At 40.1% G+C, this 15,048-nt stretch overlaps 1 protein-coding gene across 6 annotated transcripts in view; it reads left to right on the top strand.

Annotated features, from left to right (window-relative positions):
• The window catches only part of DYM (dymeclin), a 437,123-nt gene that overhangs the window by 359,267 nt on the left and 62,808 nt on the right, over positions 1-15,048 (top strand). For all 6 annotated transcript variants that reach the window (XM_033177780.1, XM_033177784.1, XM_033177783.1 and 3 more), the window contains one exon: positions 4,028-4,141. In XM_033177780.1, the coding sequence (XP_033033671.1) occupies positions 4,028-4,141 (114 nt within the window). The remainder of the gene's footprint in view (positions 1-4,027; positions 4,142-15,048) is intronic.

The raw sequence follows: 15,048 nt of genomic DNA on the forward strand, positions 1-15,048 counted from the left end.
TAAATTTTTCTGTTACTGGCTGTGTCTCATGCAGAGATTTTCAGAGGAATAAAAGTTCATCTATTTTAACAGTTTTAATGGTTGCTATACAAATTGATAAAAGCCACACATCTGTTGTAGTCATCATCACTAAAAGTACTATTATGTGCAAAATTATAACTTAGGAGTAGGAAATAGAAGCTCGTATCTTTGAATGAATTGTCTCACATTCTTTGGTGATGTTGCAATCAAACGACATCTGAAAGGTTTGGCTAAACAACTTACACCTTTCACTCAGATATCCCCTATTTGAAAACCTAAGCTAGTGCTCCATTTTGCGACGTAGGAATTGCCAGAGACATGATAAAGTAAGAAGAAATACCTGAGCTAGAGCCCTGCTCCTCCCACTTGCCTGGGTCACCCCAGTCTAGTTTCTTGTCTCTCTGATCCTTTTTACGGTTCTGTAGGACAGAGATTTTTATCAGCCTCGTGAGATTGTCATGAGAATTAAATCAATAGTATATGTACAGCACACAGTCCATGATAAACATTCAGGATAGATTTGTTTCCTTCGGTTTTGATATGTAAATTATACTTCCCTTCTGCAAGTGGTAGTTTTATCATTTTCTAAAATCGTGTGAGTTTGAATGCAAAAACATGAGAATGTCAGCTTTAAAACATACAAATGAGAACCAGTTTGAAAAAGGAATTTAGTTAGAAACCCAGCCTCATGCCTACTCTGCAGCTCTCCCGGTGGAAATGGAAATTCCTTGTGGCTTAGAGGAAAGCCAGTGTAGGCCGCAGAGTCAACAAAGCAAAACTGTCATTGCATTACTTTGTTCTTGGTGGTGTGACACATAAGTACACTCCCTTTTGTTGGTTTGTCAAGTCTTTGAGTAGTGTGTGAATACTGTGAGTTCCATTTAGCTTTGATTATGTGCATTTTGTTATCTTGATTAGTGATTATCAAAGCGGATGGCTGCACATGCCCCCAGATACTGCACTAACAGTTCATCCATAGAAGCATGGAAAGAAAATATTAGAGCTTTTATTTATTCATCTAAAAATAAAGAGATTTAGTTTTACTAATAGTATTGTCCTTTACAACCTGCCAGGGCTGTGTCAGCTTCAGTACTCCATATATCCCGAGGGAGGAGATAGAAGTTCCTCAACTTGGCCGGGCGCGGTGGCTCAAGCCTGTAATCCCAGCACTTTGGGAGGCCGAGACGGGCGGATCACGAGGTCAGGAGATCGAGACCATCCTGGCTAACACGGTGAAACCCCGTCTCTACTAAAAAAAATGCAAAAAATTAGCCGGGCGAGATGGCGGGCGCCTGTAGTCCCAGCTACTCGGGAGGCTGAGGCGAGAGAATGGCGTAAACCCGGGAGGCGGAGCGTGCAGTGAGCTGAGATCCGGCCACTGCACTCCAGCCTGGGCGACAGAGCGAGACTCCGTCTCAACAAAAAAAAAAAAAAAGAAAAAAAAAGAAAAAAAAAAAAAAAGAAGTTCCTCAACTTGTAGGGCTTGGCATACATGCACTCACCTGTTCATTCACGTAAAGCTTAGTGTAGTATGTGTGTTCTTGGTTACAATATCTGGATTTAGTTAAACCCTCATGAAATAGCATGTTTCCCCACACACTGAAGGTGATAGAAAAATATAAACACATATGACAAAAGATAATGGCAGAGCTGACACCTCTGCTCCTGGAACAAGTGCCACATTATAAGGGAAAAACAGTGATGAATCAGTCTAATCTCACAGCAAATGGATCCATAAAAGTTATCAGGAAGACTGTTGGCACTATGGATTTATATTCACTGTAATAAATGATGGATCTTACCGCGGGTGAATGCTGTGCTTGCTGATGGTCATGTGAAACCGCTGTGATTAGTAATCTGTAATTACCCAGATTATTTTCAATGACATTTTAGTGAGTACAAAAACCGTGTTTTGTATCATTGGGTTTTTTAAATCTAATTCGTTTTATCTTTATCTCATTCTTTTAAATTTATTTTATGAACATTTTGTAATATGTAAAACATTAGTGCTGTAGTATATTGCATGATTTATAAAGAACTAGAACATATATTGCAAGCACATCCTCATTTTTTTACTTGTAGATGTATATAACCTGAAAAGTTTGGAAACCTGTGGTCTAGATGCTGGCTGATCATCAAAATCACCTGGAGAGTCTGATGTGTAATAGAAGGTCCCTGACCAGGCCCTGGGATCAGAATTTCACAAGGCTTCTCAGCTACTTCTGATGATCAGCCATGCTTGAGAACTACTTGTCTATATTATCTACTGCTATAAACAAAACAAAAATCCAGTAGTGAAATGTCAGCTTTCAGCACGTCAGAAAGAAAAAAAAATTCAGTAAGCCTCAAGCATATGTAACATCTATCTACTTTTTAATTATTTTTTTTTTATTTTTTAGAATGTGTTTTTAACAGATATGCTCCTACTTTTTAAATATTTTTTGGTCAAAGAAGATAATACTATGCATAGGTGTTAGGTTGACCCATATGAAATTTCGAACATTAAACCATTTTTTTTTTACCAACAAAATTGGCATTTTATATGTTTAACCAATTCTTTTCTCAGAAAAACTATGCTCGTGTTTACAACCTATGAAGATATTTACACAAAAGGAAAGCATTTATTTTGTGTATTTGTTGTTGCATATTTTTAAAATAGGATTTTAATCTATTACAATATGTTTTGCTATCTGTGTTGTGTCTTTCTTCAAAGACTTATTCACTGTATTACAAAAATCAATTTTTGGACCTGCTGTGTCTAAACTCTGTGAACAAAATATTAATCCCAGAAACTCAAAAAGAACTTGAAATCCAACATAGGGAAGAACAAGGCCCATAGGCACATACCGAAAAAGCAGCTTGTGAGCAAAATTAGCAACTTGCCAAGGAGCTGGTGGTGCCAGCAAACTGCTTGAGATAAAGAAATGGTTTATCTGGAATCACAAGCAGTGTCACCAGCCATGAGCTGCCTTTGTTCTCACTCATTGCCACAGAATTGTGAGGCACATGCTTGTTAATGGCCATGGCGCCAGCTAAGTCTCTTTACCTTCCAGAACAAATGCATTTGGTGGCGTTTATGTAATATAGTGTACCTTCCACTAGAATTGTTAAGAGAAAAGTTATTGTACTCTTAAACGGTTAGCATTTAGGAGAGTAATTCTGAAAGAAAATGCATAAAAATGTTTGTGAAGGATTGTTTGTAACTTAATCTATTTTACCTATGAAATAGAAGACATAAAAGGTAATGCTCAACTTTATAAAAACACAATAATTTTTTATATTTTTGCATGTCTGACTATAAACACCTAAATGTTATTTTCTTGAATTTAAAAGGGATCTGCAGTCTTCTTGATTTATGAACGTTGTGGTTTTAAAAATAATTTGCTGAAAAATGATGTTTTGTTTTCATTTTTTAGTGACAAATATTTAGGAACAGTGTATTTCCAGAATGCTACTGTGTTAATAATATCTTGCTACATACTTTGGGCTGTGCTATAACATGAAGCAAAAGTAATTATAGGTTGCTATTCGTTATCCCTGGTGATCACGATAAGGGAAATGTGGCTAAAATCATAGATAATCCCCAAAACATCATTTTAGCCATTAGTTTCAAATTCTTTCCTGTTAAGCCCTTATGAGAGAGAGAGAGCTACTATTAAGCTTCAAAAGTGATAGGCTTTAGGGTTTAGCTTTCTCTCCCCACTTTCTGTTGGATACTGCTCTATAAATGAAATGTAAATGCAAGGTTGGGCAGCACAAGAAAGAGTAGAATTCAGGCGGCTACTTAATTCACAGAATGAATAATCAGCCCTGGATATTGAGGGGTCGCTTCTGATTCGGCTATCAAACCCAGCGGAGAGCAAACTGTGTTTAGGAGGGCTAGTGAATTAAAAGCCAGGTCACTGTAGGAATGGAATCATGATAGTTTGACTACCATGTGAGGAAGGCGGCTACTAAAAATACACTTCATACATCTTGTTTAAAAAAATAACACTTTACATTACAGGTGATCACCTTCTTTAGCTCAAGGTTGCTGCAAGCTGGAGCTGAGCTGTCAGTGGAACGGGTCCTGGAAATCATTAAGCAAGGCGTCATTGCGCTGCCCAAAGACAGACTGAAGGTAAGATGGCTAAAGAAATGTCCAGTTGACACTGCCATGTCCCTTGATGTAAATGTTAGTGTCTGAGCAGGCCCTATCCAGAATCATGCTGCTTACCCAGTGCATAGACTAGAAGGGCTCCTCAGAACTGTGACAAAGGTTTCTGACAGCTTTTCAAAAGAAGATAGCAAAAGAAGCATTAATACTTTCATAGCACTGCATATCCTATAAGCAACCATGGCATGCACTATAATTCATATACTGTTAATAAAAGGACGCCTTATTTTTTTAACCCAGTGAAACAAATTCGGCCTTAAAAGTATCATCACGAGTTGTTGGGAAGGTGGTGATGAAGATGATCACAACAGTAGCTAATATTTACATAATATTAACTCAGGTGCCACACGGGTTCTAAATGTATTATATCAAACTCATTCAGTCCCTACCACAGCCCTTCAAGGTGGCTAGTGGTATCATCCTAATTTTTCAGATGAGGAAACTGATGTACAGTGAAGTTAAGAAACTTAGCCAAGGCCATACAACTGGAAAATGATGGAGCCTGGAGATTGAAACCCAGGAAATCTAGCTCCACAGCTCACGTTCATGATTGCCGCACTGTTTACTGTGTGCCTGGGATGTAGTAGTGGAAAGAGATGCACTTCGTGGAGATGGTGGGGGAAATGCTGTATTTGAAGAAGGCATTTACATCTGTGTGATAGATGTATTCCTGAAGCAGTCTCACAATATGAAACTCATACTTCAAGACTAATTATCCCATAAGAAAAGATGTACAGGAGATCCTTTGGGGAATGCATGAATGTACAGCATTGCAGCTTACTTTTACTTTACTGTTCTTTTTAATTTTTTCTTCATTCGCTCTAATTTTTTAGAGTGCTTTCACCTAAATTACCAACACAGAAGGTCATAGTGGATATTTAGCCTTCGTAGTGTTTTATCACAACTCACGTCTGTTCCAGTGTTACTGTTTTTGGGGGCTGTGTTGTTCAGCACTATCACTAGAACCACTGCTTAATGAATGCTTGAGAGATATTGTTGTAGGATATAAAAATATTTTCAATTATAATAACAGAGTTTGTAAAATGATAGCACATTAGTCATCATAATCACTTACAGAAGTTCCACTGTACATAAACAGTGAGATTCACACGGTACTGAGCAAAGATGGCAAGTGTTCTGTTTATCAGCCAAAGTGGCACCACCATGTGGTCATAGCATAAAAACAGGTTACAGTTCACTAGGTCCTCCAGCTTGGATGTGTTCCTATTCCAGACAATTTTTTAAATATAGAGAATTCATATTATTTCCATTTTTACATAAAGTAAGACCTTGGTTTGTTGGTTGGTTTGGGGGTATTTTTGTGGGATTTTTTTTGAACTATTTCAAATTTATGTAGACTATATCATGTGAACCAGTACAAAAAAATCCATGAAGTTTAGAGTGGCTACTCCCAGGAAGTGATGGATCTTGGTGTCTAAGCTCAGTCAGGAACAAAGTAGAAATATCAAGGCCGCCAAAAAAGGACACTGCAATGGAGTCTGGGGAAGGTTAATCTTGTAGTTCACTGTAATACTTACCTTAAAGCAAAATGAATTACAATGTGCTGGCTAAGTGGTTGTATGTTAATATTTGTTTATTTATTATACTATGTTCAAAAATAAAATGTCATTTATATTTGAGACAGTGACGTATAAACAAAAATGAAACTCTTTTCGTTTTTCAGAATTATGGCTAAATAGAGAAAATAATTGATCTATGATGGGTCCCAGGCAAGTTGACTCTGATTTAGAGCAAGATCCTGTTGAGGCCAAGGTCATGGGTAAATTTCTTAAGTGGGCCAGTTAATTGGGTTCTGGAACATAGCAAGAAGTTGTACTCCTGACCTCGGCTTGCCATCTCACTTCATGGTTGCAAAAGGATAGAGGAAGGATGATTCAGTTTAAAAAAAAAAAGAACTATCACCAGTACTAGAAAAGATTACATTTACTAAAATTACATTTACCCACAGATGGTGAGTCATCCTAGTTGGTTTAAATGGTAGCATATTATTACCACAGATGTTACTAGAAAAAAAAAAGGCTGTTTATCCTTACAATCAAGCCTTATCTCAATTATTTTAATCATCTTTTTGGATTGAGTGTTTATGATAAAATGAATCACTTAAAACCTCTAGAGTTTAATTCACAGAATACCACAGTATCTAAAGTTGATTGAAAATTCAAGCTGTGTTGAATAATGTTTACATTATGCTACATGACAGCACATTACAGTCTTTGGAGTAGTTTACTAATATATACTGATAAAATAATTGTCGGGTATGTAATAATAGTTTTATACATGATATTGATGTAAAAGAGTTGGTTTCAAATTGGAAATGCTGTCTTAATAAGCTCTCTGTGAAAATGTGGAATAATATATACTAATTGATTTGTTGTTTCTTAAAATATATAAATTAAACACTTAGAAACTCAAAATTACTTACTACTACCTTCTGGGTTGTTAAGAGGATCACAGTGCCCCTTACTCATGAGACATTCACCAGCTAATGTCAGCTGAAGACAATGAGCCTAAAGTTTTAGAAGTTTCCCTTTCTTTGTAGAATGGAAGCCAAATGTGTAGAAGTAGTATTCTTCCAATTTTGGGCAAGTAAACAGTAAGATCTGGAAGCCCATGGAAGAATAATTGACTTCCAACCAAATAAAATATTTTTCAATCAACTATTATTTGACATAGCCTTCTAAAATATTTGTGTAATATCCTATGTGGGAATACATACTCTTTGGATAAATCTGTCTATATAGTTAAACAACTTGGCTGTTCAGAGTAAATAGTATTAATATCATTCTAAACATTCTCTTCTTACTGGTATTCTGTGAAGTCTGGGAAAGGCAATACTAGGTAATTATTTTTTCCGGACCCTCCTTCTTAAACAGAGACCTAAAGAACAGGCTCTGAAATTCTGAGTCGCTTATTTCTCCTTTAGGTTTGGAAGGAAATAAATAAAGTTAGTATGTCCTCTGGGAGCCGACTTAGAAGCCGCAGCTCAAAGCTCTCGCTGTCTGTATCCACAACAGGGCATGTTCCTGGCTCGCATTTCGCTTACTGTGGAGCAATTTGAATGTCATGGTGATGGGTCGGAATCCATCCAGATCTGTGCGTGTTCTCACACCACTACCACCTCAGGTTTCATTGTGTTGGACTCTCAAGTCCCCTCTTTTCTTCAGTTTAGTGAATTATCTATGTCATTTGAGGATTAAGAATTTTACCGTATTTAATGTTTGACAACTAGGTAGTGCTTTTCAAGAGGAATTAACCAGAAGATAACTTACCGGCCGGGCGCGGTGGCTCAAGCCTGTAATCCCAGCACTTTGTGAGGCCGAGACGGGCGGATCACGAGGTCAGGAGATCGAGACTATCCTGGCTAACACGGTGAAACCCCGTCTCTACTAAAAAAAAAAAAAAAAAAAAATTACAAAAAACTAGCCGGGCGAGGTGGCGGGCGCCTGTAGTCCCAGCTACTCGGAAGGCTGAGGCAGGAGAATGGCGTGAACCCGGGAGGCGGAGCTTGCAGTGAGCTGAGATCCAGCCACTGCACTCTAGCCTGGGCGACAGAGTGAGACTCCGTCTCAAAAAAAAAAAAAAAAAAAAAAAAAGATAACTTACCTTTTAATGTAAATAAGAAAGTATGGACTAATATGTTATTGACATTAACCAAACTTTTCATATACTCAAGACACTTGATAAGTCATAGGAATTAAAAGTAATTACCAGTTTCACACTAAATGATTTTTAGAGCCTTTATTTTATATTCACTTTTTATAACACTTTTGTGGTTTTTAGTTGCATAAAGGAAAATATAAAAAATTTTACTAACTGAAATTTCAAGAAGTTTTTCACAGCTTCTTAATATTGACTTGCTTAAAACCTTTCCCCTTGCTCCTATTCAGGGGTCTCTTCCCTATCTCACCCTAAGCATCTTGCATTTCTCTGTCAGTTCTCTATCCCCAGAGCAGATTCCTGAGTGCCGTACTGGGAGGGCCCCCTTGGGGTCCCACAGGAACAACCCCCTTGTGTCCACAATCACTCTCTTCTGCCTCCCCACACCTCCACACTCCTTGTGTATCTCCACCTGTGGAAATATGAATAGCCAACATCCTCCCTCTAACACGAAAGTACTGTTAGATCCCAAACCCTAGAAATTCTCATTTCTCAAGTCATTCCTTTCCCTCCACATTGCCACCCTCCCATGCGGCTTCTCCACATTTCCTCCACAGTCTATTGCTATAAACTCCTACTCGGGGTCCCCACTTTGCATCCTTCTTCTTCCCCAGGCGTCCTTAGCCCTGTTGCTGCCCTTACACCCTGCTTTGATCCAGCACGCAAGGCACTTCATGGCCTAGCTCCTGACTTAAGTTTTGTTCTTTTTCCTCCTACGGATCCTGTGCCCCAACGCTGTCAGCCACTAGCCAATTGCCAGGTGGACAGAGTCCTTGCATGCCAGGCCTTTCTGCGTGCAGCTTCTGGGTTCTCACAGTTTCATGGCTTGTCTGTCAGGTGAGCCAATCATGCTCCCTGCTTTCTATGAAGCCCACTCTGATTCACCCACACACACTCGGTGGTTTTCTCCACATTCCTATGGCACCACGTATGTCCCTCCATTATAGCAAAAACCATCCCCCAGCACACCCATCTCATTCAATACGTATTCGTGGGGTAAATTAACTTCTCCACTCCGCCTCTGGATTCCTGTTTCTCTCCTTCTCAGCCAAAATCCTGATTTCTCCTTTGGTCCTTCAACTCTCCTTATTCACTGCACAGCATGAGTGCAGAACATTAAAGGAGGGACTCCCAGTGAAGAGTGAGGCTTTTCTCCATGGCATGCTGTCCCAAGGCCCCCTCAGCCCAGGCTCCTGGGTGGAAGACAAAGGGTCTCTTACCTCTAAGCTTTCCCTGCCAGTTGATTTTCCTGTATTTGGCCCTTCTCCTTCTACCACCATTCTCCTTCTGTCCCCAGATTTGCTTCTCAGGATGTGTGCACTCGTCTGTCCCTTTACATTAATTTGCAGCATCATAATCATCACTGATATCACCTATAACATACAAGCAAAGCATCTCTTACAAATGTGGTTTGTTTCTTCCTACTGCAGCTCGTTATTTTACTCCCACTTTGACCATAGCATTGTTAGGACATTGGGGAAACACAAGTGTGTAAGACACCACCTCTGCCCTCAGAAAAATGTATCACCTTTCAGGAGAGAAAGGCACCCCCTTGCATTGCAAAGCTGAATAGAGCAGGGCACTTTATGGTGCGTGTCAAATGAATGGTGTAGAAGTTAAGTTCTGGAAGAAGGAATGGAGACACTGCTAGGAAGCACTAGTCAGGGAACGTTTAAGAGAAACCTGAACTTGACCTTCTCTGTTTTAAAAGGATGGTAAGGTTTCCATAAAGCTGGGATGAAAGAGAAATCCAGATGGCGAAATCTGTGTGTGAAATACAAGAGAAGGCCCAAGGCAAGTTCAGCTTAGTGTCCAACTGGAACAATAGGACTCCCCTAATTATCTCTGCTGTATTAATGTAGCTTGTATTATTTAATGGTGCAATAAAGTAATTAGACCAGTGGCTTTCAAACTCTTTAGACTGCCACCCACAGCAAAAAATGCATTTTACATCATGATACAATTCACACATTTATATACAACTGAAATGAAAGTTTCATAAACAGTGCTTACCCTCATTAAATGTGATGGGCTCCAACATTGCCTATTCTGTTTCTTTTTTTAAAATTGCTTTAAATTGATTTAATTATCCACTATTATTTAGTAACTCACTCAGAGAGTTTTAAAAATAATATATCAAGGCTGGGCGTGGCGGCTCACGCCTGTAATCCCACCATTTTGGGAACCAGAGGCGGGCAGATCACGAGGTCAGGAGTTCGAGACCAGCCTGACCAATGTGGTGAAACCGAGATTGTGCCACTTCTCTCCAGCCTAGGGCACAGAGCGAGACTCCATCTCTAAATAAATAAATAAATAAAGTATCAAATCACTGTTTTTCAAAGTGTGATCCTCATATCAGCAGCATCAGCATCCCCTAGGAACTTGCTAGAAATGGAGGTTCTCGGGCCCTACCCCAGACCTATGGAATTAGAATCTGTGGGGCTGGGGCAGTCAACGCTTTAACATCAGCCCCTGTGTGAACTGATGCCTGCTCCAGTTTGAGAAGCACAGCACTAGATAATTGCTCCAAACACACCAGCCCTCTCCACTCTTAGAGCCTTGCCTGGATCACTCTCCCTACTCCAGATGTCCGCTGGCCTCATTCCTGCATCCCCTTCAAGTCTTTACTCTCGTGAGCAAGTCTTTCTCTCCATCAGGCCTGCCCGACCTCCCAGTTTACATTTCTGCACTCCCAGTCCCCCAGTCCTACTGTATGTTTTCTTTTTCCGCAGCATTTGTCATCTAGCATACTGTATAATTATTTATTATTATCCTCCTAGATAATGTAAGCTCCAGGAGGCAGAGGTCTTCATATTTTGTTCACTGGGGTATCTGAAATGTACCTGGCACATATTGGGCACCTTAATATTTGCTAGATGGGAGGGAGGGAAGAAATGAGAAAGAGAAGGATATCAACAAACAGTGGGCCTGTTGACCATAAAATGCTGCTTCAAGAAAATGTCCTTTGAAGAATGGCTCTCCATAGACTCTTAAAAGATCAGCTTTTATTCCAGAATATTATAAAGAAGCTCAGTTAAGACTGGAGGTCTCGGTCACTTTGTTGGAACAGTCGCTTTTTAAAAGTCTACGTTATTCCACACTTATGCATTCTTATAGCTACAAAACCCTTCTGTGAAGACCTCTACTTTAGTAGTTCTCATCAATAAGCTAATTCCTACGTAAACTGGCCTTACTAAATTTTTAATAGTTTCTCAGGGGTTGTCTTCTTGACTGTCACCTGCAGTGATTTCATAGTTCAAGCAGAGTAAAATATTCTGATTTATGTTATTAGGATAAAATTTTCAAGTGATCTCATTTTTTCCTATTTCTGAACCTTTCTCAGAGGGTAAAGAGCATGGAGGGCCTGTCAGGCTCTACGAGAGTCCAATAAAGAGCCACTGTTTGCTTTTTCTGGTTCATTCTCTCTACTTTCCCTGATCCATGTAGAGCATGTGTGTGTTCAGGGCCTGATAGAAAGTCGAGGAGACCGAGTGCCTGACACTGTCCACCAGCCCAACAGCAAAGCCTCTTCTTCAGACTAAAGCTGCTGCTAGCATATAGCTACTTTAATTGTACAAATGATGTCATTTGACTTTTTTCTCCTGTTTTTATTTTTATCACTTTAGACTTTTAAAAAATCGTTTTCTCTCTTTCCTGAAATATTATTACGTTTTTGCTGTGGGAAGGGAGCTAGGAAGCATTCAGCATAAAGGGGATAGCTCTGTGCTAGGCTTCTATCCTCAAATGGGAGACGACATTTCTGCCATTTCACCAGGCCCAAAATGATCTCTGCAGAATTCAACAATCACAGTGGCTCTCCCTCCCATTCTGACTCTCCTTGAGTTTCTTGTCCAGTAAAGACAAAGATCAAGTCTTGTAAGTTACTTCTGCCTCCCATGGAATAGTAAACACAGGCTCGTAAATGGCTCCAGAGACTGCTAGAATAATGTAATACCTGATTCTTAGGACCATTTAATCCCCATGTGAGAAATTTTCTGTTATGAACTCCATGATCCCACATGCACACATGCACACACACACACATTTGCAGGATGTTGCTACAGTTTTCCAAGTCACCAGTTCTACACATTGAGAAGGAAGCAAATGGGAAGTCTTAGCCAAGGCCAGTTCCTCAGTTGAATCCCTCCAGAGTCATTTTGCAGGACAAGGACTGTAGGAAGGCACAATAGAACACCCATAATGTTGATACTAGAATCTCTTCTGATTGGGGTTATCTCAGAAGGAATCTGGTCACAGTGATTCTCCCTCCATTAAAATGAGGATTTCTTTTTTTTTTTTTTTTTTTTTTTGAGACGGAGTCTTGCTCTGTCGCCCAGGCTGGAGTGCAGTGGCCAGATCTCAGCTCACTGCAAGCTCCGCCTCCCGGGTTTACGCCATTCTCCTGCCTCAGCCTCCCGGGTAGCTGGGACTACAGGCGCCCGCCACCACGCCCGGCTAGTTTTTTGTATTTTTTAGTAGAGACGGGGTTTCACTGTGTTAGCCAGGATGGATTTCAAGAGAATTCTCTTAATTAATGAACAGTCCCCTGGAGCACTCTTTTCATATGCAGGTTCCGGATCCCACCTGAGATTCCAACCTAGTAGACTGGTGATGAACTCAGGAATCTGTCTGGTTAAACAGTTCTTTGAGCAGTGCTGATAACCTGCCAGATTTGGGAACCACTACTGTATGGACCAGTTTTCTTCAATTCCCTGCCCTCACAAAAACTAAGGAGATGATGGCTAGAATTAACAGTTGGCCTTGATAAGGTTGAAGCTGTTTTTTACAACTTCCCTACAAACGACAGAGAACTTTCACTTTGTGATCCTTAAAGCAGATTCGTTTAAAGTAGAAAATCTTTTACATGTAACCCAAATATAAGATGAAAATTACTTTAAAACGAGACAGAGTAGTAAAATTCCATTAATAAAGTCTGTGGCCTTTTAAATGTTGCATATGCTTTTCAGTCTGACGTAGTATCCCTCTTTTGACTCAACTTCCTTTTTCTTTGTTGTTTACTATTCGGTTAACATTAATTGAGCACTTGCTTCATACCAGGTGCTCTGGTAAGTATTTTTATATAGGTGATCTCATTTAGTCTCCCTAGCAATTCTATGAAGTGTAAGGATAATTTATATTCTGCAAGTGAGGAAACTGAGGCCAAGGAGTTCATTGGAGCCAGGTGCAGTGACTCATGCCTGTAATCCCAGCAGTTTGAGAGGCTGAGGCAGGAGGATAACTTGAGCTCAGGAGTTTGAGACCAGCCTGGGAAACATAACGAGACCTAATCTGTACTAAAACTACCCCCAAAAGAATTAGCCAGGCATGGTGGTGCACACCTGTAGTCTCAGCTATTCAGGGGGCTAAGGCAGGAGGATCGCTTGGGCCTTGGAAGTTGAGGCTGCAGTCAGCCCTGATCCTACCACCGTGCTCGACCCTGGGTGACAGACAAGATTATTTTAGTCCCTCTTATCTTTGAGCCATAAATTTCAGCTATTCCTTCTTTCAAATCCTAAATTTTTGCTTCCACTTAACCCATTTGCTTATTAGACCAATTTGTGTAACTGAAAGCATACATAATACACCAAATCAAGTCCTTGAGTTTGAAAATATCTGTATCAGTGCTATAGAGTAACCTTTGAAATGTTTGACAGTTGTGTCCATTGCTGCTTTATGAAGTACTGAAAGACTGTTAGGCCTTTCTTGTACTTTCTTGTACATGATATTGAAATTGCAGTAAACATGCAATGGGTTGGCCAGGTGTGGTGGCTCATGCCTGTAATCCCAGCACTTTGGGAGGCCGAGGTGGGCGGATCACCTGAGGTCAGGAGTTCAAGACCAGCCTCAACATGGAGAAAGCCTGTCTCTGCTAAAAATACAAAATTAGCCAGGCGTGGTGGTGCATGCCTGTAATCCCAACTACTCGGGAGGCTGAGACAGGAGAATTGCTCGAACCTGGGAGGCAAAGGCTGCAGTGAGCCGAGACTGCGCCGTTGCACTCCAGCCTGGGCAACAAGAGCGAAACTCCATCTCAAAAAGAAAAAAAAAAAAAAAAAAAGACATGCAATGGCTTAATGTCATATTTGCTTTCTGGCTAATCATTCTTGATAAACAGGCTAGCCCATGATATTCATTATAATGTCTTACATTATTTTTGTTTAATTAAACATATGGTAGATTTGTAAGCAGTTTATAAGCAGTTTTTTTCCTTGGAATTGATCAGCAAATTAAGCATAGTTTTTACTTTGTAATCCTAGGGTAGCAAAATTTAGTCTCTTTATTATCATTGCATCTTGAATATAGTCATCAACTAAAACACTTAATTGAAAAGTGATAAATATCTAATTTTTTGGCAGCAAAATAAATCTTGCCTAGTATTTTAGTTTGTTCAGGCTGCTATAACAAAATACCATAAACTGGGTAGCTTGTAAATAACAGAAATTTGTTTCTCAAAGTTCTGGAGACTGGGAAGTCTAAGATCAACATGTCAGCAGATTTAGTGTCTGGTAAAGGCCTGCTTCCTGGTTTATAGATGGCCATCTTCCTGCTGTATCTTCCACATGGCAGAAGGGGTAAGGGAGCTTTCTGGAGTCTCTTTTATATATTTATTTTTATTTTTATTTATTTATTTTTTGACACGAGTCTCACTCTGTTACCCAGGCCGGAGTGTGGTGGCACGATCTTAGCTCACTGCAACCTCCACCTCCTGGGTTCAAGCGATTCTCCTGCCTCAGTCTCCCAAGTAGCTGGGATTACAGCTATGCACCACCACGCCTGGCTACTTTTTGTATTTTTAGTAGTGACAGGGTTTTCCCATGTTGGCCAGGCCGGTCTTGAACTGCTGACCTCAGGTGATCTGCCCACCTTAGCCTCCCAAAGTGCTGGGATTACAGAGCCACCACGCCCAGCCCTGGAGTCTCTCTTATGAGGGCACTAATCCCCTTCCTGAGGCTCCACCTTCATGCCCTAAGTATTTCCCCAAAGCCTCACCTCCAAATACTATCACACTGGAGATTAGGATTCCACATATTAACTTTAGGGGAACACATTCAGTCTATGGCACCTAGTTCTTCAGATCATGGTGCTGTGGTTTGAATGTCTCTTCCAAATTTATGTTGAAACTTAATTCCCCAGTGCGGCAGTATTGAGAGGTGGGGCCTTTAAAGTGTGATTGGATCATGAGGGCTCTGCTC

Source organism: Trachypithecus francoisi, unplaced genomic scaffold (assembly GCF_009764315.1).
Source record: "Trachypithecus francoisi isolate TF-2019V2 unplaced genomic scaffold, Tfra_2.0 Lachesis_group19, whole genome shotgun sequence".
NCBI classification, from domain to species: Eukaryota; Metazoa; Chordata; class Mammalia; order Primates; family Cercopithecidae; genus Trachypithecus; species Trachypithecus francoisi.